Source organism: Pelodiscus sinensis, chromosome 15 (genome assembly GCF_052426305.1).
Source record: "Pelodiscus sinensis isolate ZL-2025 chromosome 15, ASM5242630v1, whole genome shotgun sequence".
NCBI lineage: Eukaryota > Metazoa > Chordata > Testudines > Trionychidae > Pelodiscus > Pelodiscus sinensis.
In genome coordinates, this window is record NC_143066.1 from 15,408,104 (window position 1) to 15,433,551 (window position 25,448).

The following is a 25,448-nucleotide window of genomic DNA, read 5'->3' on the forward strand; positions in this document are numbered from 1 at the left end:
AGCTGTCTCACTACCTCATGCCAAGGGTGATAATGCAGAACTCCTGCACTAGAACTTAAATTCATAGATGACAAACTTTCTAGCCCTTTTAGAATTGCTGGTCTCAGGGTCAGTTGTCCCTTCCTTCTCCCACTCTTCTCATCTTGGCAGTCCTGCCTGGAAGCAAACTGACCAGGGAGGAGGGGTAAAGCTTGTTAATAAGGCTTCTATCAATAGAGGCCTACAAATCCACTGAAATAAACTTTATAGCTGCAGGTATCCGCATCTCTGGAGGTGAATATCCATAGCGCCTCTTTGTGGATGCAGATACAAAATTTGTATCTAGAACCTTGCAAATTTGCTGGTATCTGCTTCATCCTGCACGGTGCTACACTAATCGGGTTGTCAAATAACAGGCTCAGATATAAAGATGAACAATCTCAAGCCATTTCAAACCCACAACAGAAGAAACATGCAGAACGCCCCCCATGGACATTTTGGAGATTCACTCTGGGCTTTCCCAGGCACGAGCCGGCAAGACAGTTGGCATCCATTAGTATTTCTAACTATGTTCAGGTCCCCCTCCCCCTGCGGGTGCGCTGGCACGAGCGCCCAAACCGCCGTGGATTTTCCTTTCTCTTAATCAAATGGCAGTGAGCACGTTCCACGTGGCTCGCGCACCAGAGGCTCCTCCCCCGCTGTGACGTCAGGGTTGGGCTTTGGGTCTAGTCCAGGAGGCTCCGGAGAAGTTACTGCCTGACGCGGTTAAGGTGCAACGTAACGACGCCGCGAGCTGCGGCCCCTGCTGGCGCCCGTCTCCTTCCCGTCCAGCCGCTCGGGCACGTCACTAGCGCCGCGCAGCCACGAGGGGGCGCCCGTGCTGGAAGGTGCCGCCGGCCTGCTCGCTGCTCCCTGCCGCGCCTCCAGGCTCTGCCCAGCCCCGAGGTGACGGAACTCAGGTTTCTAGCCCATTGGCCGCGGGGTTTCTGACCCGGAAGCAGTTTGGCGCCAGGCGGAAGCGCTCGCAGCCGGCTGAGCCATGGCTGAGCTTCCGGGAGCCGCGCCGCCGCCGCAGGGTGAGGGGGGACTTGGCTGCGCCGCGCCAGGGACCTCGGCGGCGTCTCGTCTTCTCTAACCCGGATCCGCCCGTTCTCTCTCCTTCCCTTGCAGGCTGTCCCGGCACCAGCAGCGCCCAGGCGGGCACAGCCGCCGCCTGCCAGGGATGCCCCAACCAGGGGCTGTGCGCCTCCGGCGGCCCGGCCGCTCTGGACCCGGGTGAGCTGCGCTGGGGGCGGGAGAGGAGGGACCGGTCTGCCGAGGGCGAGAAATAAGGAGAAGGGTTCAACTCTGGCCCGCAGCCCTGTCAGGGAACGCTCCTGGGGCGCCCTCCCTTTGGTGCTCGTGGCTCAGACTCTTGGGACCGCCTTTGCCGTTACAGCTGTAGCAGAAATAAAGGAGAAAATGGAAATTGTGAAGCACAAAATCCTGGTTTTGTCGGGGAAAGGAGGAGTCGGCAAGAGCACTTTCAGTGCCCACTTGGCTCACGGCTTAGCAGAGGATGAGACTAAACAGGTGAGAAACACCTTTCACCTTTTTTTGTATAGATCAGTGGTCACCAACCAGTCGATCACGGACACACTGCCAGTCAATCTCCATGCAGTGTTCCCAACTATTAACTATGGTTTGTAACCTATCCTTTAAATCAGCTTCTGTACCCAATGACTAGAAGATTGCTAATGTAATGCCAATATTTAAAAAGGGCTTTAGCGGTAATCCTGGCAATTACAGACCGCTAAGTCTATTGTCAGTACCAGGCAAATTAGTTGAAACAATAGTAAAGAGTAAAATTGTCAGACACATAGAAGAACATAATTTGTTGGGCAAAAGTCAACATGGTTTCTGTAAAGGGAAATAATCATGTCTTACTAATCTGTTAAAGTTGTTTGTTGACCCCTTCAAAGATGTGGATAAGGGGGATCCAGTAGATATAGTGTACTTAGATTTCCAGAAAGCCTTTGACAAGGTCCCTCGCCAAAGGCTCTAACATAAATTAAGTTGTCATGGGATAAGAGGGAAGGTCCTTTCATGACCCGAAAGGTCAGTCCTAGAACCAGTCAGTTCACTGGACTTTGCAGTGTAAGGCCTTTAACTTGCAGCCACTTATTCATGTAAAAACAGTGAGGAGTACTACGCTACCTTAGAGACTAACAGATTTATTAGGACCTTCACTTCCCTCTCAGCAAGCTAGGGCAGCACTGCGGGATTGGGCCTGGGTCAGAGACATGCTGCAGCCTGCAGCATCTGAAAGCTTGCAGAGGTGCCTGTGTCCCCCCCGCATGCTCTCGGCTGCGGGTCGCTGGTGGGCAAAGAAGGGGCGGGTTGGCTATGCACCACCTCCTGCGAATGGGACTCCTAGCCCCGTCCCACAATGCCGGCCTCCCTCAGTACCGCCTGAATGGAAACACCACCGGGCGCGGGTGGGGGAGTGAACCCCCCCATGACCTCCTACTGATTCCTTGCCGCACGGACCGGAGGTTAACTCCTTGCCAGCTCTGCGCCACGTGGGCCGGAGTTTAACCCCCTCTCCCTCCATGTGGCTCAAGTCTTGGGGCTAATCCTCCCCCCCCCCCCCCCCACACAGTTCCCTGAGGCATCACAAAGGGGTAGCTCAGCAGTGTTCATAGCAACTGCCAACATGCTAGTGCCTGTTTCTTGGTTGGTTAGGGTGGCCATTCATGGGAGGGGGCAGGGTGTGTGTAGGGCAGGAGAAATGAGGATAGGGTGTGTGTGGAGATGGGCAGTGCAGTAAGGGGGCATGGTAGGGGTGAGGGGGATATAGGAATGGAAGCAGGAGGATGAGCAGTGTGAGAGTCAGGATGGGGAGCGGGTGTAGAAATAGGTGGGGAAGGGAAGGGTTATAGAGGATGAGTGGGTGTAGAAATGGAGGTAGAGGGGTGCGGTAGGATGGAAGGAGGGGTAGGGGGGTGCAAAAATGGAGGACGGAGGTGGGGGTAAGGAGGGAGATCGGCTGTGGTTCATGGAGCTCTGGGCCTCCCCTCTCCACAGCAGCACGCGTGTTTTCCCACAAGCCAAATCTGGTACAAAGCCTCAGGGTGTCTTTCTATCCCCACTCCCCTGGCAAGCGCTGGTGCTGTAATCTTGCCGGGGAAGGGGGTTTGAGGCTGGAGCATCAGGCAGGCAGCATCCTGAGTCAAGCCACCACCTCACTGCCCGCTGGCTTGCCCACCCCTTAGGCCAAAGGGGAGCTGAGAGGCAAGGGAGGGTTGTTGGGGGACAAGAGGATGGGGGGGGGGGGGGCCAAGAAGCCAGGACTGACTCCCTGGCGGCCAGGGGGAGAGCCAGACCTGTCAACCCCCAGAAACAGTGGTTGGCGAGCGTAGTGAGCAGGGTGCAATGTCCCCTAGCGTAATATAAAATAAGAAAATGATACTAAGTGGCAACTCTAAATTTCTCTTAACTGCAGTTTTCTGTGTTGTATACAGGCAGTCCCCGAGTTCCGCAGTTATGAACGGGGTTTGCTGCCCGTCTCCCTGGTCTGCTGAAGACAAGCAGACCAGGGAGACAGGAAGCAAAGCCTCTGAGGACGCTGGCAGCAGGACAGCCGAGGCGCATCTGGGCTGTCCGCTGCCCGCGTGCTCCGCGGCTTTGCTCCACGTCTTCCCAGACCAGGGAAACGGGGAGCAAAGCCGGGGAGCACGCGGGCAGCAGACAGCCCAGATGCGCCGCGGCTGTCCCGCTGCCGGCGTGCTCCGCAGCTTTGCTCCGCTTTGCTCCCCGTCTCCCTGGTCTGCTGGAGACTAGCAGACCAGGGAGACGGGGAGCAAAGCCACGGAGCACGCGGGCAGCAGGACAGCCGCGGCGCGTCTGGGCTGTCCCGCTGCCCCCCGTGCTCCGCGGCTTTGCTCCGGACGCCTGTGGTACAGCAGCTGGGGCGCTGCCGGTTGGTCCGGTAGCGCTGCTCTGGGCGCTACTGGAGCAACCCAGCAGCACCCAAGCTGCTCTGCCCCAGGCATCCCCAAGTCAGCCGCTGCTGAAACTGACCAGCGCTGACTACAGGAAGCCCGAGGCAGAGTTGCTCTGCCCCGGGCTTCCTGGAATCAGCCGCTGATCAGTTTCAGCAGCAGCTGATTTGGGGATGCCTGGGGTTTTTAAGTTAAATCTGTATGTAAGAACTGGCGTCCAGATTCATCCTGTTGAAACTGATCAGCGGCTGATTCCAGGAAGCCCGGGGCAGATCAGCTCTGCCTCGGGCTTCCTGTAGTCAGCCGCTGGTCAGTTTCAGCAGCGGCTGAATCTGGACGCCAGTTCCGACTTACATACAGATTCAACTTAAGAACAAACCTACAGTCCCTATCTTGTACGTAACCCAGGGACTGCCTGTACTTGGGTAGTAGATTCTAAACCTAGTTAACTAATTAAACAAGCCATAAGGATTAGCTAAGAAACTTTTTTTTCTCTCACAGCATCCAACACAGCAAACAGCTTGGGAATTTCTCAAAACGCATAGAGTCTTGAAGAATGAGGCATTGCTAAGTGAATTATTTAATTTACTAACCAGTTGACCCACTCTAGGGATGTCAATGGTTAATAGGGCTAGAGCAGCCTCCCATCCAGTGCAACAAGAGGGGTCCCCAGCCCGACTGGAACAGCCCACCGTGTAGCGGATAGGGAAGCACTCGAGCCCACATGAAGCAGTCCCTGCCCGTAGTTGGCCTGGCCGGAGCAGCCTGCCTAGCCAGAGTAGCCCCCACCCGACACTTGTTCTCATTTAAGCAGTTAACCAGTTAAACATAACATGTACCTGTTTAACTGATCAAACGGGATATTACATCCCTAATCCACTCAGCCATATTCACATCTTCATCTATATAATTTTCTCCCAATAAGCAGTTTTCCTTCTGATGTTACATTCTTGCAGCTAGGCCCCGCATCATCTTTTTTTAAGTGCTTACACTTGAAATCTTTTCATTTTTTACCCAGAGAACGAATTTCTTCAAAATATGCCCATATAGGGTCTCTTTTATACCCAGAAACCATGACTTTTTCTGCAGCAAAAGCGTATGTGTGTGGGGAGGGGGGGAGGATATTAAAATTGTGTGCATGCTGAATAATGTCTTTCCTTTTTCTTTCCAGTCCACTCCACTTTCTTTTGATGTTGCCTTTGACCTTTCCTTTATATCAGGATTGGGGAATCTTTTTTGGGTTGGAATTGGCTGACAACAGAAAAATTTGCCAGAGGCTGCACACATATGAGAAGCAAAAAAAAAAAAAAAACCAAACCCCCCCCCCACTCTCACTCACTGATGTGACCCTGACTGAGAAGGAGAAAGACACTCCCTACATTCCCCTCTCACACCAGAGCCCAAGGGGGCCCAGGCTAGTAGATTTTGTGTGCTCCAGCCCCGTGGACGGGGGAGGGTGGAGCATCAACATGGGCTCCCAGTCCTTGCTATATATTGTGTCTGTCTCTAAGACAGTGTCTTAACAAACTCCTTTGCCATACTTGGCCCAGGCATACCACCACATAAGCACAAAACAACCCTACCCAACTTGTGTATTTCTTTAACACGTGTTACTTTTTAGTCTGCTGAGAAACTGAAATTGAAAGCCCAGAACTTTCAAGAATCAAGAGCTAGTAGTTAAGCTGGACAGACTAGAGCCATTAATTCACTTTTATGAGACTGTAAGTGTAGGTGTAGTGTGTTTATCATGAGGTTTAATTTTGACTGGTATTTTTAAATGAGAAATTTAGTACTGATTTTAAAATAAAAAGATCAGATTTTTTTAAAAATAAAAACAGACTTATTCGCTCTGCTACATGTTATTACCAATGTGATGTATGGGAAAATTTGTTTTACATGCTTTCTAACCATGCTAGCAATAAAACTTAAAATGGAATGCCCTCTAACCATTGAAAATATGCAACTTGGACTTGTTCTTGTAGCTTAGATATAGCAGAGGGTGAGGATTCAGGTGCTATCCCTATGCAATTCCTGCTGCAGCTATCAAGGAAGACATTAAGCTATCAAGGAACATTCATTAAGATAGTGAATGAGTGCCCATTAGGACTAGGGATATGAAAGGTTAACTGATAGGACTGGAGCAGCTCCCTGCCCACTATGGACAGGGGCAATTCCAATCCCACAGGGCCTGCCATGGACAGGGGCTGCTCCTGTTCACAGTGGGCCTGGATGCATCAGAGGCAGGGGCTTCTCTCGATGTGCTGGAGCAGGCCCTGCCTGCATCTGTGGGCTGCTCTAACCTGGCCGTGGCGGGGGTGGGGGGCATTCCAGTACAGCTGGGCTGGAATGACCCTCCTTAATTGGTTAACCAGTTAATCATGAAGTAAACTCCACTGTTAAACAATTACATGGGAGCTTACATCCTTAATTAGAACTGGTCCTGCTGCTGAAAATAAATTTAGTAAAGGCAGTCTTGTCTTTAAGCTAGTGATCTAATGTCTGAATACATCGTTTCCCAGTGCTAGTCTAAGCTAAACACTCTCCAAATTTAAACTCATTTTAGTGTTTGCTTCCAATTTATATCATGTAAACAACTCTGTGCAAACTTACTTCCAACTTTTTTTTTTAAGGTTGCTCTTCTGGATATAGATATTTGTGGACCATCAATCCCAAAAATAATGGGTATAGAAGGAGAACAGGTAAGATTGTTTTTATATTTTAAACAGTAAGAGAAACTTGTCGCAAGTGGCCTCATAGGTTATTTCCAGGAAGCTTTGCTTGATTCAGTTTGCCTTCAGTTTTGTGTATATTTAGGGCTTAAGAATAATTTCTTGGGAAATATTTGTGGAAATGCTTAAATAATAAAAAGCAAGTTGAGCTCCTCCAAATTCAGTACATCTTTAGCTAGCTTATAGAACAATACACACTCTTCAAGTAGACAGTTAATGCCAGGATAACACAACATAAAATGAACTTCATTTTTTTTGAAGATTATAATATTGTGGAATCATCTGTAGATATGCAATCTTATTATAACTTGTTCTTTAATTCTGGAGAAGTAGAAGCAAACTGTGTTTTGGTACTGGAGTAGATCAGAGTGGGGTCTCAATACCACTGCAGGTCAGAAGGTGCTAACCTGGCTCACTACAACCAGTAACTAGCCTGTGCTCTGGTTGGGTGTGAGTCAGTCTCTGAGTCGGTGAGGTTAGCCTGGCTGCAGGCAGAGCAGGAAATTAGTCCAGCCGAGGCTCTACTGTCTACTTCAGGGCAGGGCAAGCACAATCACTGAGCTTGGCCTGGCCTCAGGCAGAGAAACAAACAAGTATTTTAGCTGTAGCTGGGTGGAAAAAGAGAATACCACCCACGAAGGGTGGGTGGCAGGAGGGGCACAGGCTCACCCATTCTGCTGTGCCCCAGCCCAGGTCCCTAATGGCAGCAGACTAATCTGCTGCGGAGTCAGCAGGGAGTCCACACTGCAACCCAGTGACTCATCAGGGTCCTTGATCAGCTGCTGGCTTCCCCTAGGTCAGTGTCAGGTGGTGGTCTTGGTGGTCCAAGTCAGTTGTCCTCCACCTCATCTCAGTCTCCCAGCCCAAGGAACTGTGAGGAACATCTGTCTCCTGTGGTGTCTGCACCCTAACTGAGCTCTCAGCTCCAGTCTTCTAGTCCTGCTGCTTGACTTCCAGGGAGTGGAGAGAGGCTGATCTGGCTCTGTCCTCCGGGGTATATTGAAGTGGCATTCCCTTTTTGGTCGGCAGGTGGCTAACTTGCCTCATTACAGATGCTAATTGGGAACACCATTGGTCTTAGCAAGAAGCTTCAGGGGGTAGCTGAGTTAGTCTGTACAGGATAAACTTAAAAAACAACAGCAAATAGTCTGATAGCACTTTATAGACTAACAAAACATATAGATGGTATCATGAGCTTTCATGGGCACAGCCCACTTCTTCAGATGACAGGAGTTTTGAGTTTAGGATGTGCAGAAATAAATAGGGGAGAAGGGAGAATTCTTTCTGGTAACCATGCTACACAACCACATCATAAAAACCCAGGAACCCAGCCCTGCAATCAGCCATAGTGCCAACTCCGCTCACATATCTATACAAGCGAATTCATTGCTGGAGCCAACAACATAAGCTATCAAATCAGAGGATCATTCAACAGTAATTTGATCTATACCATCAAATGCCAGCAGTGCCCCACTGCTATACATATTTGACAAACTGGACAGTCCCTATGGGAAAGAATCAATGGACACAAATCAGATGTATGTAAAGGGAACATACAGAAACCTGTTGGAGAGCACTTCAGTCTATCTAAACACTCTTTAAAAGATCTCCAGGCTGTCTTATCACAAACCAATTCTACAAGTCCAATACACAAGAGAGGTACTAGAATTACAATTCATCCACAATTTAAATTCTCATGCTGATGGCCTCAATCGAGATGAGGGATGGCTGGGACATTATCAACTTAACATTCAATGAAGGTGCAAACAGCTCTTTGTCTATGTAGATTCTTGCACAAGTACCCTTCCTTTCTATTGTTGTCCTTTGGTCCTTATCTGCTTCTTTTTAACTATCCAATCTTCAGGTGTTTGCCAGTTCTGCCTACTTGTTTTTCCCTTTGATATTTTCATACCCTCTGCTCCCTGTTTCCTGCCCCCTCCTTTTTTGTCCTCCTTCTCTCCCTTCCCTTCTTCCCTATTTATTTTGAGTCTGCACATCCTAAACTCAAAACACTGGTCATCTGAAGAAGTGGGCTATGCCCACGAAAGCTCATTCCACCATCTATGGGTACGTCTAGACTACATGGCTCCATCGACAGAGCCATGTAAAATAGTTTACTCGGCGTAATCAAAGAAGTGGGGATTTAAACGAGGTTTACCGGAACGGTCAACAGAGGCTTCCCTTGTCAACTGCACCACATCTAGGCTGCCGCGCTGTGCCAAATCAGCTTATCGTTGGCACAGCGCGGTGGCCATTTTTATTTTAATGAAGTGGGGATTATTTAAATCCCCGCTTCTTTGACTATGCCGAGTAAACTATTTTACATGGCTCTGTCAACAGAGCCATGTTATCTAAATGTACCCTATATGTTTTGTTAAGTCTATTAAGAGCTACCAAACTATTTGCTGTTGTTTTTTAAGTTGGTCTTAGCAAGGTTTGCCTTTGTTTGAGACTATCTGATATAGGACAAAGACACTTAACATTCTGAACAGGGAATTTACTTTTAAACAGTATTTATAGGTTATGGTACTGTTTGTATTAGAAGGATATTTGAGCCCTCTTTGCCATGGGATTAGCAGCTTCTAAAGCATTTATTTATGATCAGGTTAATACATTAATAGGAAAGTAATGTCATTGGCATAAACAAGTATTGTCTTTTGAGAAATGTGTATACGCTTGGTTTTTTTTTTTTTTTTTTTTTTTTGAGTTGGTTGCCAGTCCCCTTTTTAGTTTTTGTATTTTATGATAAAACCTTCTCTGCATAGCAGACTTTTAGTACGTATCCCTGTATTTACGGGCAGCATCTGGCTTTTTTCTTTTCTTCCTGTTAGTGCTATATTGCAAATTGCTAGGCAGCATGTTTGCTGCCATAACCATTTAATCCACATCAACAGAATTCATTGTTTACAAACTAATTCAGGAACTCTTTCTTTTTGCAGTTTGCTATGGGATTTTGACTCTTTCAGTACAGATAGACTATTTCTTGGCATCTGGTTTGAAAGGAACATTACAATGTAGCTTATATTTTACATACATTGTGTATCTATTCTATATAAAGGTTTTTAAAACATTGCTTTTATCCTCAGGTTCACCAGAGTGGTTCTGGATGGTCTCCGGTGGTAAGTAGTGGGTCTTTTCTTTTTCTTAAAAAAAAAAAAAAAAAAAAAAGAATGAGGGAGAAGAAAGAACCTAGTCCAGATAGAAACTAGGACTGGCTTCTCCTTTATCCTATTCTTTTCCATATGTAGAAGTCCTACTTCTTAAAGGGGCACTACAGGTTAAGAATCATAGCTTTAAAAAATTCCTTCTGTTACTAACATCACAGTGGGTGATTATAACTGAACATTTTAAAACAATGTAAAGTTTCTCTTTTTTTCAGCTTTCTCCCTTTACGCTTATTTTGGTTTGGACAATGAAAATAGATTAGTCTGTTTATTTCTGGTTCTAATGTAACCTTCACTTTCTGTTACAATACTGCAGGTACAAAATCCCAAGGAATAAGAGGTGATATTCTTAACAAAATGCATGGAAATATTTCAGATTTTGTTGAGACTTTTTGATGCTGAGAAGGGAAATCATTTTAGCAACATGTCTTCTCGGTAATAATTCTGTGAAGATTATTGCAGTAATTGGCATTATTAGTTTGGGCTCTTTAAAATATAAAGATAGTCAGATTAATGGCTGTATAGAAATCATTCAGCCTTTGACTGATTTTTAAAAAAAGTGTCCTTAATTTTCCACTAGGGATGTTAAATTGTGTGCAATCAGCTAATCAAGTAGTCCAGTGGTTCCCAACCTTTTTGAGCATATGGACCACTTTTCAATCTATTAAAATTTCATGGACTCTTCTCTTCTCCCCCTCCCCGCCCTGGTGATCCATTTTTGCTAGCCCAACTAAACCCTTCCTGCCACTCTAATTGCTTTTGAACAGTTCGAGCAGAGTGTCGTAGTCAAAAAAGAGAAAAAAAATTTATCGAGTGGTTGACCCATTTATGGGCTGACTCCAGAGAACAGTTGCAGCTTGCAAGCTTCAGCATGGACTGAGGGACATGCAAACTACAGGTCACAGAGCTTCTCAGGTCCCATTGGCTGCTGCCCCCCTGCACTCCGGGTTGTGGCTTGCTTTTGATCCCGTTCTCTGGACACTAAGAGGGTGAGGGGAAAATGTTTGCATCCCATGCATGTGCCTCACACACCAGCCAAGCATGAGAGACATGCATGGAATGCCAACACATTCACCTTGTTCCCTTAGCTTCCAGAGAACAGGATTAAAAGCAAGCCATGTCCTGGCATGCATGGCTGCTGCTTCCCCTCCTCCCATGCTCTGGGAAGGAGGGAGGGGAGGAAAAGAAAAGTAAGGAGTGAGCTGGGAATCAGCTGTCCCAGCTTGGCCAGGTCCCAGCTATGCCTCTGCCTCCCCTGCCCCCCCAGACAGTGCTGGGGGGAAATGGCTTTTAAGATGGCTTCCCCCTCCCCCAGCACTGGCTTCTGCTCTCCCTCTGCTGCCCCTCTCTCATAGAGGCAGCAAGGGGGTGGGGGAAGCAAGTATGCTTATCAGGTAGTCGACTTGTCACTTGCATCCCTATTTTCAACCAACAATAATTTTTTTAAACTATATTTTGCTGCGTTAAAATGTAAGAACTGTTAAAAAGATGTTTTGTCAATTAAATTTCTTTCTGGGCTATTTTAATAGTAAACTTCCTCTTTTTTTTAGTATGTTGAAGATAATTTAAGTGTCATGTCAGTGGGATTCTTGCTCAGTGGTCCTGACGATGCTGTTATCTGGAGAGGACCCAAAAAAAATGGTCCGTATCAAGTATTTTCACTGTTTTTTTTATTGTTGCATAAGGGAGCCTAAACTATTGCAATTTATCAAGTGCTTCATTTTTTCCATATAAAACTTAGTTTGTTAGAAAAGCAGTTAATCTTAACTATCCTATAGTGACATGAAATGCTATCTTGTATTGAACTGAGCTCTCTAGCATAATCTGAACAATTTAATTGTACGCATTCTATGGATTAAAATGTAAATCTACTTTTTTGCACTTGGGCAGAATTTATATTTAGTTTAGTGCTCCATGTTAACTAATGAACTTTCTGAATGGGCATGGATATAGCTCATGTTTTAAAATAAATCCTAAATTGATTGCATATCTAAAAGAAATCTCAATGTACAACAGCATAATTTTCAAATAATTTGACAATCAATTTTTGTAAATGAATGTAGGTAGCAAAACTGTCTTATTTGGTTAATAGTTTGTCTTTTTAACTGAATATTGTTTTACTATTAACTATTCTTTTGTGCATCAAAGAAAACTGGTAGGAATTAGACTACTTAGTTTGGTAGTAGAAGTAGCATTCTTTTGAGTCAATTTTGCTGATGAATTTATGTGATAAAACTGCTTAACCTTTCTTGAGACCTTAACGTGTGATTTCTGTGTTACTTTAGTTTTAAAATTACTTTGTTGTAACACTTTCAATCCCATTTCCCATTGCTTTCTACTTACATTTAACTAAATTCTAAATTTTCAGAAAACGAATATATCTAGCTTTTTTACTGCTAAAAGTCATTTTTAGTTTGACAGTAAATAATTTTAAATATAGTGCAATTTGAGTAGAGTGTTCTGTTGGAAGTACAGGCCGTCCCCGGGATACATACAAGATAGGGACTGTAGGTTTGTTCTTAAGTTGAATTTGTATGTAAGTCAGAACTGGTACATATTGTAGGGGAAACTCTAGCCAAACATTTCTCCAGAGCTCAGTTTTATTTTCCCACACCTCACTTCCCTCAGTCCTTTATTCTCAAGCTTCATTCTCAAGACCCTCCTTCCAGCCGACGGTGTGGGGGGGGGGGAGGTGTTGGAGCTGCCCAGGGGCGTCCATGGGGCCAATTGACCCAAAGCTGGCGGGGGCGGGGTGCCTCCCCCACTGTTGCCGCCTCCCGCGGCATGGGGGGTGCTTCCCCTGAGGCGCTTGGGGCAGCGCCGGCTGAACTGCCTGTCAGGCGGCACATCTCGGAACAGGACCAGGTACCTACCCAAAATAAACCCAAGGACAGGGAATAGCAACACAAGTGAGGGATATCTACAGGGTGAAAAAGTGCAATGAGCATTTCTCCATTGAGTGTAGTGCTGAGGTCTGCGGATAGACATGGCTCTGGGACACCTTAAATTTCAAGCTGCTGCCTTTAAAGGCAAACAAGGGCCTCTACTGCTGCTCTTTGTGCAGCCATGCGGGAGCCCGGCTGGCGGTGCACAGGAAAGAGACCTTGCACACAGCAATCCCCTTTCAACACCCCACCCCACCCCACCCCCGGAGGCTCTTCCACGGAGCTGTGCAGAAGCGGGGGTGGGGGGCACGGACAATCTCCCTTACACATGAAATTATTAGCAGGAAAAGCACGGAGGAAGGGGGTGAACAGGTAAAATGTCAGCAGGGGCAGAGTTAACCTTTCGCTGCAGGCAGAGGTGCCGGGGCAGCATTTGGAGGCGAAGCGCTGCAGCCGCCCCCCATTGCTGCCGCCGCAGCCCCGGGGAGGGCAGGGAAGGGGCGGAACGTTCCCCGCGAGCGGCGCACGCCAGGCTCCCCAGCCAGGGGACTCGTTGCCGCTGGGGCCCTGCGCCATAAAAAATGTTGGTGGGTGAAAAATTTAACCCGTCGCCTGCTGGCCTCGGCGTGGGGAGTTTTTTAAAGCGGTCCCGGCGGCGCTTCGCATCCCCTTCTTCCGCCCGCCGCCGCCCCCCCCCCCCCCTCCCGCGGCCGGGCTCTGGGGCCGGGCTCTGGGGCTGGGGCTGGGGCCAAGCAAGCCCCGTGCGCCCCGACCGGCCGCTGCAGCGCCCTGAGGCCGCAGCCCGGCGCAGGGCCGGGTGTTTAATGGCGGAGGCGGATTCCCCTTTAAATCTCCCTACCTGCCCCCCCCCCCCCCCCCCCGAGGTCTCCCTGTTACCGGCTCGCTCCTCGCCCTCCCTCCGCCTCCTCCCGCAAACGGGACTCCCAGCCCAGTCCCACAATGCGCTGGGCTCCCTCAGTGCCGCCTGAATGGAAATGCCGTCGCCGGGGCGCAGCTAGTGCGGGGTGCCTCCCCCACTGTTGCCGCCTCTGGCGGCACGGGGGGCGCTTCCCCCCCCAGCAGAAAAGGGAGACGCGGAGCTAGCGTGCCCCCCCCCCCCCAGCAGACCAAGGAGACGCGGAGCGGCTTTTCTCGCTGCGGAGGACGTAGGCGGCGGGATCGCGGCGCGTCTTGGCGGTCCTGCTGCCCACGTCCTCCGCAGTGAGAAAAGCCGCTCCGCGTCTCCCTAGTCTGCTGGGGGGGGAGAGGGGACAATAGCTCTGCGTCTCCCTACTCTGCTGGGGGGAAGCGCCCCCCGCGCCGCCGGAGGCAGCGACAGTGGGGCTGCCCCCTCCCCCGCCCCGTTTGTAACTAGGGATCCGACGTAAGTCGGATTGATGTAACCCGGGGACTTCCTGTATAACTTTTATGGTGCAGATCTTTCTGAACAGTGATTCTGTACTAATATTGTGAGGTTCCACGATTGATGAAGCCAAAACTTTCTATATTTAAAATGATCAAAAGATGGTGATTTTTAAGTACCAGTTTTGCAAATGATGGGATCTGAGAGCAGAACTAAAATCTTCACTTTTTATAGCACAACTCCAGTAATGAAACTTCTGCAGACAAAATTATGGCTTCAGCAACTTCTTTTATTACTTGTCTTAGATGGAGTTTTATGGATGTAAGTGATTAGAACTTGCTAAATAATTCTAAATAATTCTGATACATGCGAAGTAATACAGTCCACTTCATTCTTCTCTGTTGGCTCTATACTGTTAACAGAAGTAAAAATACATTGTTGCTGAAGTCAGATATTTTAAGTGGAAAGGTGCCATTTTACATACTCTCCTTGCAGAGTAGACGCATGCTTTGAGATTTTGAGTGTGGCTGCAGTCATATTTGGAGTAATCTTTCACCACAGAATAAATTCTCAAACTGCCTTTCTGACCTTTTTGAATAGCACACCACATTCTGATTTTATCATTCAACCTTTTGGGTCCTGTAAGTTTACAACAAATGTTGAATAAACTGAACAATTTGTGTATTTCTAGTTTGTATATTTCTAAGTTTCAAATTTTAGTTATGCATCTTGCATCTGTTTTTAGGAATGATCAAACAGTTTCTGCGTGATGTGGATTGGGGTGAAATTGACTACCTTATTGTGGACACACCTCCAGGAACTTCAGATGAACATTTATCTATTGTGCAATATCTAAATTCCACACACGTAGATGGAGCAGTTATAATCACTACTCCTCAGGTAAGACGAGTACAGTTACAAATTTAATGACAATTAAATCAAATACTTATTACCTTTACAGCTATGACCATGTCAATCAATTGTCGCGTGTGTACAAAAAGGGGAATAGATAAAAGTCTTTCCTTAGAAGGAGATGATTTAATTTAACCCAATTGGCTCCAGAGTCTACTTCCTGAATTTGGGATCCATGCCGAGTATAATTCCTTCATCACAACCAAATTATTTGATGCTGATCCTTAGAGATCAAATACATTGCATTAGCAGCAGTGTTAGCTCAGAACATCAGTATCTGAAAATTGAGGTCAAGAAAAGAATTTTCCCATCTAAATAACATGATGCTGAGCTTGCATACATCTCTATGGCAGATTATAGAGTTTCTTTGCCTTTTTCGAAAAAACCCCTGAGTCTGGACACAGCCCATGTAAAAGAAGCAGTGAGGGACAAAAAGGTATCTTTTAAGAAGTGGAAGTCCAATCCTAGTGCGATAAATAGAAAGGAACATAAACACTGTCAAATCAAGTGTAAAAATGTAATAGGAAAAGCAAAAAAAGATTTTGAGGAACAGCTAGTCAAAAACTCATAAATAAATAACAATGTTTAAGTACATTAGAAGCAGGAAGCCTGCTTAAAAAAAAAACCTGTGGGTCCCCTAGATGATCTAGATATAAAAGGAATAATCAAGGATGACAAAGCCATTGCGGAGAAACTAAATTATTTCTTTGCTTCAGTCTTCATGGCTGAGGACTTTAGGGAGATTCCCAAATTTGCACCGTCCTTTGTGGGTGCTGAATCTGAGGAACTGTCACGGATTGAAGTGTCATTAGAGGAGGTTTTGGAACAAATAGAAAAACTTAATGTTAACAAAACTCCGGGACCGGATGGCATTCATCCAAGGGTTCTAAAAGAATGGAAATGGGAAATTGCTGAACTATTATCTGTGGTTTGTAACCTATCCTTTAAATTGGCTTCCGTACCTAATGACTGGAAGGTAGCCAACGTGACACTAATTTAAAAAGGGCTCTAGAGGTGACCCTGGCAATTACAGACCGGTAAGTCTAACTTCAGTATCGGGCAAAATAGTCAAAACATAGTAAAGAATAAAATTGTGAGGCACGTAGAAGAACATAATTTGTTGGACACTTCCGTAAAGGGAAATCATGTCTTACTAATCTATTAGAGTTCTTTGAAGGGGTTAACAAACATGCAGACAAGGGGGATCCAGTAGATATAGTATACTTAGATTTTCAGAAAGCTGTTGACAAGGTCCCTCACCAAAGGCTCTTGTGTAAATTACATTGCCATGGGATAAGAGAGAAGGTCCTTTCTTGGATTCAGAACTAGTTAAGACAGGAAACAAAGGGTAGGAATAAATGGCAAATTTTCAGAATGGAGAGGGGTACCTAGTGGTGTCCCCCAAAGGTCAATCCTGGGACCAATGCTTTTCAACTTATTCATAAATGATCTGGAGAAAGGGGTAAGCAGTGAGGTTATAAAGTTTGTGGATGATACCAAACTGTTTAGGATAGTCAAGACAGAAGCAGACTGTGAGGGACTGCAAAAAGTTCTCACCAGACTGAGTGATTGGGCAACAAAATGGCAAATGAAATTGAATGTGGATAACTGTAAAGTAGTGCACATCGGGAAAAATAACCCCAACTATACGTACAGTATGATGGGGGCTAATTTGGCTATGACAAATCAGGAAAGAGATCTTGGAGTTATCATGGATAGTTCTCTGAAAAATTCCACACAGTGTGCAGCAGCGGTCAAAAAGGCAAATAGGATGCTAGGAATTATTAAGAAGGGGACAGAAAATAAGACACAGAATATCTTACTGCCCCTGTATAAAACTATGGTACATCCACATCTTGAATACTGTGTACAGATGTGGTCTCCTCACCTCAAAAAAGATATTTTGACCTTGGAAAGGGTTCAGAAAAGGGCAACTAAAATGATTAGGGGTTTGGAACGGGTCCCGTATGAAGAGAGGTTAAAGAGACTGGGACTTTTCAGTTTAGAAAAGAGGAGATTGGGAGAGATATGGTAGAGGTATATAAAATCATGAGTGGTGTGGAGAGGGTGGATAAAGAAAAGTTATTTATTAGTTCCCATAATAGAAGAACTAGAGGACACCAAATGAAATTAGTGGGTAGGAGATTTAAAACTAATAAAAGAAAGTTCTTCTTCACACAGCGTGTAGTCAACCTGTGGAACTCCTTGCCAGAGGAGGCTGTGAAGGCTAGGACTATAACAGAGTTTAAAGAGAAGCTAGATAATTTCCTAGAGGTTAGGTCCATAAAAGGCTATTAGCCAGGGGATAGAAATGGTGTCCCTGGCCTCTGTTTGTCAGAGGCTGGAGAAGGATTGCAGAAGATAAATCGCTTGATCATTGTCTTCGGTCCACCCTCTCTGGGGCACCTGGTGCTGGCCACTGTTGGCAGACAGGTTACTGGGCTGGATGGACCTTTGGATGACATAAGTCATTCTTATGTTCTTATGACTTACAGGTGGTGTTAGGAGGAAAGTAAGGCCTGGTAACAAGGAAGTTACTAGTGTTGTTCATACAGAAGGGAGTTGTGGTGAACTGCTTTTTCTTTTCTTTAAGGAAAGTAGAACCTCTATGGTTCACTCTACTTCTACTCTTCCTCCTTCGGATGTGTATGGAGGTGAGGGAGAATGTTTAAGTGGAGAAGAAGCTCTCCATTTGAAGTCATCCAGCAGAGCTGAGTTAGTGATAGAAGTCTAGCTAAATAAAAAGTGTATTCTTAGTGGGCAATTTGAAAGAGGGGAGAAGAGGCCAACTGAGCAGGAAGAGGCACAGTTTTCCAGGAGTTAGGAGCATCAAGAAAATGTTCAGAGGCACAAGGGACAGGAAACAAATGGAATACTGAATAGGGAGTAGGGAGCAGAATGCAAGGTATGGGGTAGGAGGAAGTAGAAGGAAATGAGGTCATGCATGTGTATGAGAAGGGTGAGAGGGAATGGTGTTGAGTTTACTTTGGAAATAGTGAGTAAACCATTCTTGCACGTTTTCCTCAATACCTTGACCAGATTTTGATTGCTCTCTCTGAACTAACAGTAGATGCAAATGTAATCTCTGCTTAATGTTTTATTTAAAGAATACTTTTCACTGAATATATGATATGAATACAGGTGATAGACATAAAGGTGGTTGATCCTCATGCTAGAGATAGTGAATAGATTTAAAGATGCTGGAAGCAAAGTTGTTTGAATAAAGATCTAAACAGTTTGATAATCTTTGGTTAGTCTCAAGACAGAAGATCCTTATTTGAGTAAACCAGATAGTAGGTTATATGTTTAATCTGGTGGTGGAAAACATACTCAGAATGTGAAGAGAGGTCTGCAAGAACTCAGTAAAAGCTCTTGAAATCATTGCTTGAAATATTTCTGTGCTAGGAAAGTTTTCTCTGCAGGAAATTCCATAGATGAAAGACAACTATATGTGGACTGACAAAAATAACACTTTCATTTGATAGGAAGTATCACTTCAGGATGTTCGAAAAGAGATCAGCTTCTGTCATAAGGTGAAATTGCCCATCATAGGTGTTGTTGAAAATATGAGTGGTTTTGTATGCCCAAAATGTAAGGTAAGACTATCTAAATCTTATTGCTAATATTTTTCACTCTTGTGTTAATATACACATTCCAAATGTATGTATGTTAGGTGGTAAAGGATTTACTTATCATGGCAGAAACTTGTTTGATCTGCTTGATAAAGCTGTTTATTTCAAAAACCATTTTTTTAACAGTACGGGGTGGGGAATCTGTTTCTGTTGGTGGAAACAGCATCAAGCGCTTTTATAACAGGTACTGTTGTCTAAGGATAGGCATGAAGGGTGCTTCCCTGAAGCCAAGGATTAGTTTTGTCTGTTTTTAGGAGCCAGGACATCATATAAATATGGCAGTTCTAAAGTGCAGGCTTCGGTTACACATCTGTGTTTAACAATTTAATGTCTTAAATTCTCCTGTTAAAAGGAGCCACTGGCTGGCATCTCTGAACAGCTGATGTGGGATGCTGCAGCCTTTGAAATGTAATACAATTCCAAAGTACTCTGCATTCAAGAACTACTGTATCCTCCCTTCAGTTTTGCTCAAAATGATCTTCTCTGAAGTTGTCTTCTGTTACTTGTCATGTATTTATTATTATCTTTTTATATTACAGATTGAAACTCAGATCTTTCCTCCAACAACTGGAGGAGCAGAGAAGATGTGCCAAAATTTAAATATTTCTCTACTGGGTAAAGTGCCACTAGATCCTCGAATAGGTAATCCTGGCAAATTACATAATAAAAAACAACAATGTACCTGCCATTACTTGGGATTATTTTTGGTGTATCTGCTAAGTGTTAGTTGCTCACTGTGACAAACACACAACATAGGGTCCAATAGGTAACCTTTGTAGAATTAAAATCCTGTAACTATGGAACTGATATAACATGCCTTGGTCATGTTAAACGGGTAAAATGATGAATTGTTTAGGTTTAAATAGTAATCATCCAGTCCTGCACACTTGAAATAAGTCATGTTAATAAAGGTAAAATATTTTGAAAAATTGCTCATTTATAATTGCAGACTGGATGAAAACATACCATAAGGAAGAATACAGTTTAATACAGTTAAAACTAGAGCTTCTATAACTGAAAAACTGCTATTCAGAATTTAGTTGGAATTTTTCATTGGGTAATTAGATATATTAAAAAATAATAGTTGGTATGTGATCAACCAAGTTACTAATACACAACATACACCAAACTACACTGAATCGAGTCCAAAGAAAGACCAGATTGGTGGTGCTGTTTTGTGGAGTAAAGGAAGAGCATCCCAGGTAGGTGGAAAGAAGGTATAGACAGAGCGACTGCATAGATTTCTAAATCTAGGACTTCAGTCTGTTACTTCTAATAGCCATCTATAAGAAAATAGCTATCATGCTTCATTTGTTTCACCGCGCAGGAAGAATGTAAATCTTTTGTTTCACTGGATTAGTACAGTAACTCCTCAATATTGTTATGTTCCTGAAAAGTGCAACTTTAAGCAAAACGGTGTTAAGTGAATCCAGTTTCCCCATAAGAATTAATGTAAAAAGTGGTGGTTAGGTTCTAGGCAAACTTTGCCAGACAAAAAAACATTACTTGCAGTTTGACTCACAGCTGTGACTAGATAAGTGACTATCCTCTGGCCCCAGAGCTCTGCTGAGGTTGTGGAACAATGCCACCCCTATTCCTAGGCCTGCAGAGTTCTTTCTGTATAAGCTTTGTAGGTTAGGTTTAGACACAAGGGCCAGGCAGAGCAGGCAAGCAGCAGCACATAGGAAAGGACACTGCTTCTTCCTTCCTCAGCAGCTGATGGAGATGTCTCTGCTGGCTTCTGATCAGGAGATCATACATATGCCTGCTCCAATTATTCACTGAACATGCCACCACTCCCCGGGGTTTTGGAGACAGGTTGTCTCCTAAAGGAACCAGGTTACATGTTACATTTGGACACAACACTGAAGGAGGCGTTCTCCATATTTGTTGCACAAATGGAGACAGCCGTAGGAGGGGCAGCTAATCCCATGAGAAGGAGGTGGAGCGAGCAGTAGCAGCCATGACACACAGCGATATCGCAAGAGGAGAAAGCAGCTTGGAGGCAGCCACTCCGCTGGAGCAGGCTGCTGTTGGTCATGACAGCATTTGTAAGCTTTGCAGAGCACATAATCTGCAGGCACATGTTTTTCAAATTGGCTCAATCCCCAACTCCCCCACAAACCCTGCCCCCACTCCACTGCTTACCCCAATGCCCTGCCATGCTTCTCCCTGCCCCTGTTCTGCTCCACCTCAGCTCACTTTTTTCCAGTTCTGCCACCTCCCCTGAGTGCACAGTGTTCTTGCTCCTGCTCCTTCCCTCCCAGCCTCCTGGCATGCACTGAAATATCTGATTGTGGCAGTCAGGTGCTAGAGAGAGAGAGGAGATGCGGAGACCATTATAACAGAACATTGCATGACTTTAAGCATATTTTCGAATAGGACAGCAATGATACAATGTTAACAGGAATGACTTTAAGTGAGGAGCTACCGTACAGTAATTTGGGGAAATAATTTGGGGCGTTGTTTTAGGATTACTCCTTCCCCCTTTTTTTTTTTCTTTTAGGGAAAAGTTGTGACCAAGGCCAATCTTTTTTTTCTGAAATACCTGAGTCTCCAGCTACTTTATCTTATAGGCATATCATCCAAAGTAAGTTTGTCATGTTAGAAGGCTGATGAGTGAATGACTTGAATGAGCAGTTCTGTTATGAAGGTGTCAAAAGCTTGATTTTTGACAAATATGCAGTATAAGATCATGAAATTCACCATTTGTTCTCTTGTCTCAGAGAATTACTTCAGTCACTTATATTTTAAACTATTAAATTCTGTCAAAATGATAGCTACTTAATTCCCAATTAAAAATAAGTGTGTCATTTATAGGTTTTTTGACCTTCATTGAGTTCCAGCAAATATATCATAAAACAGTTTATCAAAACTTTCTACAAATCGGCCTTTCTTAAGAATTTTTATAGCTTACCAGTAGGGATGTTAAATTTCGATTAATCAACTAATCAAATAGTCGATGGAATTTCCATCGACTACTCAATTAGTTATGGTAAGGCGCTCATTATCCCTGCTGTCCCTCAAATAGTCCCCATTCATCTTGGATTCCGCCTTTCCCTTTAAAATGTACCAAGAGCCCTGTGGAGTGGACCACTTCAGTCCCTGCTCGCGCCATTTTCTCATGGCACCTCTGCTTCCACTGCCCGCCTCCCTTCCCCCTCTCCCCCCCCAATGGAGAGAGTGCTGGGGAGGAACTGGCTTTTGAACTGCCCCCCCCCCTTGCTGCTTCTCTGATAGAGGCGACAGGGGGGAGTGATTAGTCATGTCTCTACTCCACTACCCAATACGCATACATCCCTACTTATCAGTGAGTGAACTTATAAATGTCCCACTTACATTTCTGGAAGAGCAATTGTACAAAATACAGAAAGTATTCAAATTGCAGAAGAAAAGTAGGTCTAAAAGTCATGTTGAGAAATTCTTTTACCATTTCAAATGTAAGTCAAGGTAATAGACAAAATGTTGTGATTTATTCTCCAAGCAGTCACCTCTCTATATATATATATATATATATATATATATATAGACAGAGACTGACTCTGTTCAAGAACTCCTAAAACAGTAAGAAATTCGGTATACAGCTTCTTATAACTTAAAGCAGTGTAAGGGTTTGGTTGTGTTGGGAAAGTGGGATATGCCTTGAATCGGATTTTCTTATAAAACCATACAGAAGAGAGACAGACAGAATCACCAGGCAGGTGAAAGTGGTTTGCTAAGGGTGTGTCTTCTCTCCCCCCCCCCCCCCCCCCTTACCTTTGACTGCCCCAGCCCTGAGCCTTCAATCCTCCAGGTGCTCTGTAGGCTCCCACTGCCCAGATTCGTACAGGGACATGGCTGGCTGTTCCCCCTTTGTTTCTCTTCCTGTGCTCCCCAGCCAGAGTGAAGAATGCAGCAAACTGCATTTTCCCCTTGCTCCCTGACAATCTGTGCACTTTGCCCTTGCTCCCTGACAGGGACAGGAAGGGGAAAAGCCAGCAGCCCTGATACAGCTCTCAGGAGGGTGAGGGGAGTCTTTGGCCCTCCCAATTTCCCATCCACATGCATGCGCGCACACCAGCCCAGAGCCCCGCTCTCATCCACCAACCCTGACTCCTCTGCCTTTCACGCTCCCAGCTCTCTGCCCTGAGCCCCTCCTTAAGAACCTGAGCAATGCGGGTAAATGTGCTAGTAATACATAATATAAGTTCACTGCTACCTTGTTTCTGCCTCTTTGCAGGGATTCAGGAATACTGTGGCCTACACCACACAGAAGAAAAATTATCTAACTAGGAAACGGAATAAATGTGCAGTTAATTATAGGAAAGCAACTATTTTTTCCTGAATTGATAGTAAGAATGTGGAGACTTCTATTTCTTTTCTATATTATGAATAAATAATTAAATTAAAGTTCTTGTGTTAATTTCTCTGTGTGATCACCTTAATATTTGAATACAAGGTAATCTATCTGATGTCTTAAAGCTTTATTACTTTTATAAATTTATAAGTCACCTTACTTATCAGAGAGGTAATTTAAATGCAGTATTTTGTGGTATCTGAAATCTTGCATATGGGGTTAGTGAAATTAATCTCCATAGATGTGCACACACAGACTTTATTCAGAAACTCTTATGCATTACATTTTTAATTGCACTATTTACCTCAGTCTTTTTAAATATTCATATTTTCAATCCTTCTTAATTGTGTGTGCATTTCCATGCTGTTTCATTGGATAAGATCATTTGGACATCTTTTTCTTTGACTAGAGTTCCATATTTAGAGTGCAGTCATTTAAATTTAAGGTGGTCTCTTTTGTGACCACAGTGTCTGAGGAAAGAAAAATAAGTTTCAGCCTAGTGAGAAGAAACTACTAACCAATGTTTTTTAAACTTAAAGTTAATTTTAGTTTCTTTGTTTGTAATACAAGTAAATTGGAGGACAAATGGCAGGAGAGGATAAACTGTATCTGCTTTTAAATTTAAACCAATATGAACTTGACTGCATGGCTGCATAACAGAATGAGGCCTGGTTGATTTTATAATGAATGAGTATACACCACCAATCCCCTTCTGTGAATCTTAAAGGCTTTTAAGGTCAACAGGTGTATTAGTACTAAATTTGACCTTCGGGGGGGGGGGATCAGCTTTGAGGTTGTGCAGACATAGCACTGTTGATGTCTGTGTTCTTGGACTTTGGGAGGTTTCCCAATGTGACTGCTTTGGCCAGCATTTTCAATTATGGTGCATTCTCAGGTACACAGGAGGGGCCCTAGGAACTTTTGAATTTCATTTCCTATGTCGCCAGCCCAGCAGCATATCTGAATATGAATGACTGGGGTCATCAATGATCTCCAGCATGGAGTGTGCAGGAGATACTGGATCTGATTTCTGTAAGGAGAGAAGAACTCCAAAGCAGTGGAAGAAGCACTAAGATCTGTGCCAAAATTTGCACAGGGGATGGTGGAAAAAGGATACAGTATGGACACCCAGCTCTGGTAAATGTACCAAAAGACAAAGGACACAAATGGCTGGTCCAGATTAGAGCTTCAGATATGCTGCTTCTATGAACAGCTGCATGGGATTCTAGAGAGGGACCTAACCACTGTCAAAAACTGTCCATGGATACCTCCAAAGCTACTCTTCAGGCAGTCTTGGGCAACAACAAGGAGGACATTTGTAGATGATGAGGAGGAGGAGAATGCTCCACAGGCACACCAAGAATCTGACATCACCAACAGCAGGACCTTTTCCAATCTTTGGAACGAGTCTCCTTCTAGACCCTATTGTTGCCGGACTCTGTTGGCAGGGAGGGCACTTAAGGTGAGTTCACTCTTGTAATCACGCTACAGTGGTTAAATGTAATTGGGTTTGATCTGCCCAAAGTAATTGGGATATGGTGGTGGTTAGTTGGCCTTCTCAGTGGGAGGTCCCCAGAAAAGTTTAATGTGTCTGGTAATGGAGCAAGAACCCTCCTTGTACATCTCTACAAAGCACTCATTGGGGTACTCTTCAGCCCTCCTCAGATGGTATCTGGGGAGGGCTGCCTTATTCCATCCATTAAGCTACCAGTAAGTGATCTGGCATCATTGCAGTACAAAGCAAGCATCATAAGATCCATGTTTCTGGCCACATTCATTCAGCATCTACTTCCTATCTTGCTCTCTGATTCAGAGAAGCATGGCCTGGTTATCACGCATGGTAATCTGGAGAAGGTTTTGGAACAAACTGATAAACTTAACAGTAACAAGTTACCGGGAACAGATGTCATTCATCTAAGAGTTCTGAAAGAACTCAAATGGGAAACTGGAGAACTGTTACCTTTGGCTTGTAACCTATCCTTTAAATCAGCTTCCATACATAATGACTGGAATATAGCTAACGTGACACCAATATTAAAAAAGGGTTCTAGAGGTGATCCTGGCAATTACAGATTGGTAAGTCAACTAATTTGCCCGGTACTAAGTTAGAAACTATAGTAAAGAATAAAATTGGCAGACACGTTGATGAACAGAATTTGTTGGGGGAAAGTCAACATGGTTTCTGTAAAGGGAAATCATGCTTTTCTAATCTGCTCGAGTTCTTTGAGGGAGTTAACTATGTGTACAAGGGGAATCCACTAGATACAGTATACTTAGATTTCCAGAAAGCCTTTGACAAAGTCCCTCACCAAAGGCTCTTAAGTAAAGTATGTTGTCATGGGATAAGAGGGAAGTTCCTTCTATGGATTTAGATCTGATTAAAAGACCGGAAACAAAGGGTAAGAATAAATGGTCAGTTTTCCAAATGGAGAGAGGTAACTAATGGGGTCCCCCTAGGATCTGTC

At 44.7% G+C, this 25,448-nt stretch overlaps 2 protein-coding genes across 2 annotated transcripts in view; one reads left to right on the plus strand and one right to left on the minus strand.

Annotated features, from left to right (window-relative positions):
• Nucleotides 1-916: 916 nt before the first annotated feature.
• NUBP1 (NUBP iron-sulfur cluster assembly factor 1, cytosolic) lies at nucleotides 917-23,049 on the plus strand. The gene is made up of 11 exons (XM_075899293.2): nucleotides 917-1,055; nucleotides 1,150-1,254; nucleotides 1,418-1,551; nucleotides 6,593-6,661; nucleotides 9,778-9,810; nucleotides 11,406-11,496; nucleotides 14,849-15,003; nucleotides 18,501-18,611; nucleotides 19,187-19,289; nucleotides 21,154-21,237; nucleotides 22,867-23,049. Exons 1-11 carry the CDS (start codon nucleotides 1,019-1,021, stop codon nucleotides 22,917-22,919), a joined length of 975 nt encoding a protein of 324 aa, XP_075755408.2. The 5' UTR covers nucleotides 917-1,018; the 3' UTR covers nucleotides 22,920-23,049.
• A 101-nt stretch (nucleotides 23,050-23,150) lies between these two features.
• TVP23A (trans-golgi network vesicle protein 23 homolog A) overlaps nucleotides 23,151-25,448 on the minus strand; it is a 78,061-nt gene continuing 75,763 nt past the window's right edge. The window contains exon 8 of the mRNA XM_025183389.3: nucleotides 23,151-23,453. The gene's annotated coding sequence lies outside the window, so the exon portion shown is untranslated. The remainder of the gene's footprint in view (nucleotides 23,454-25,448) is intronic.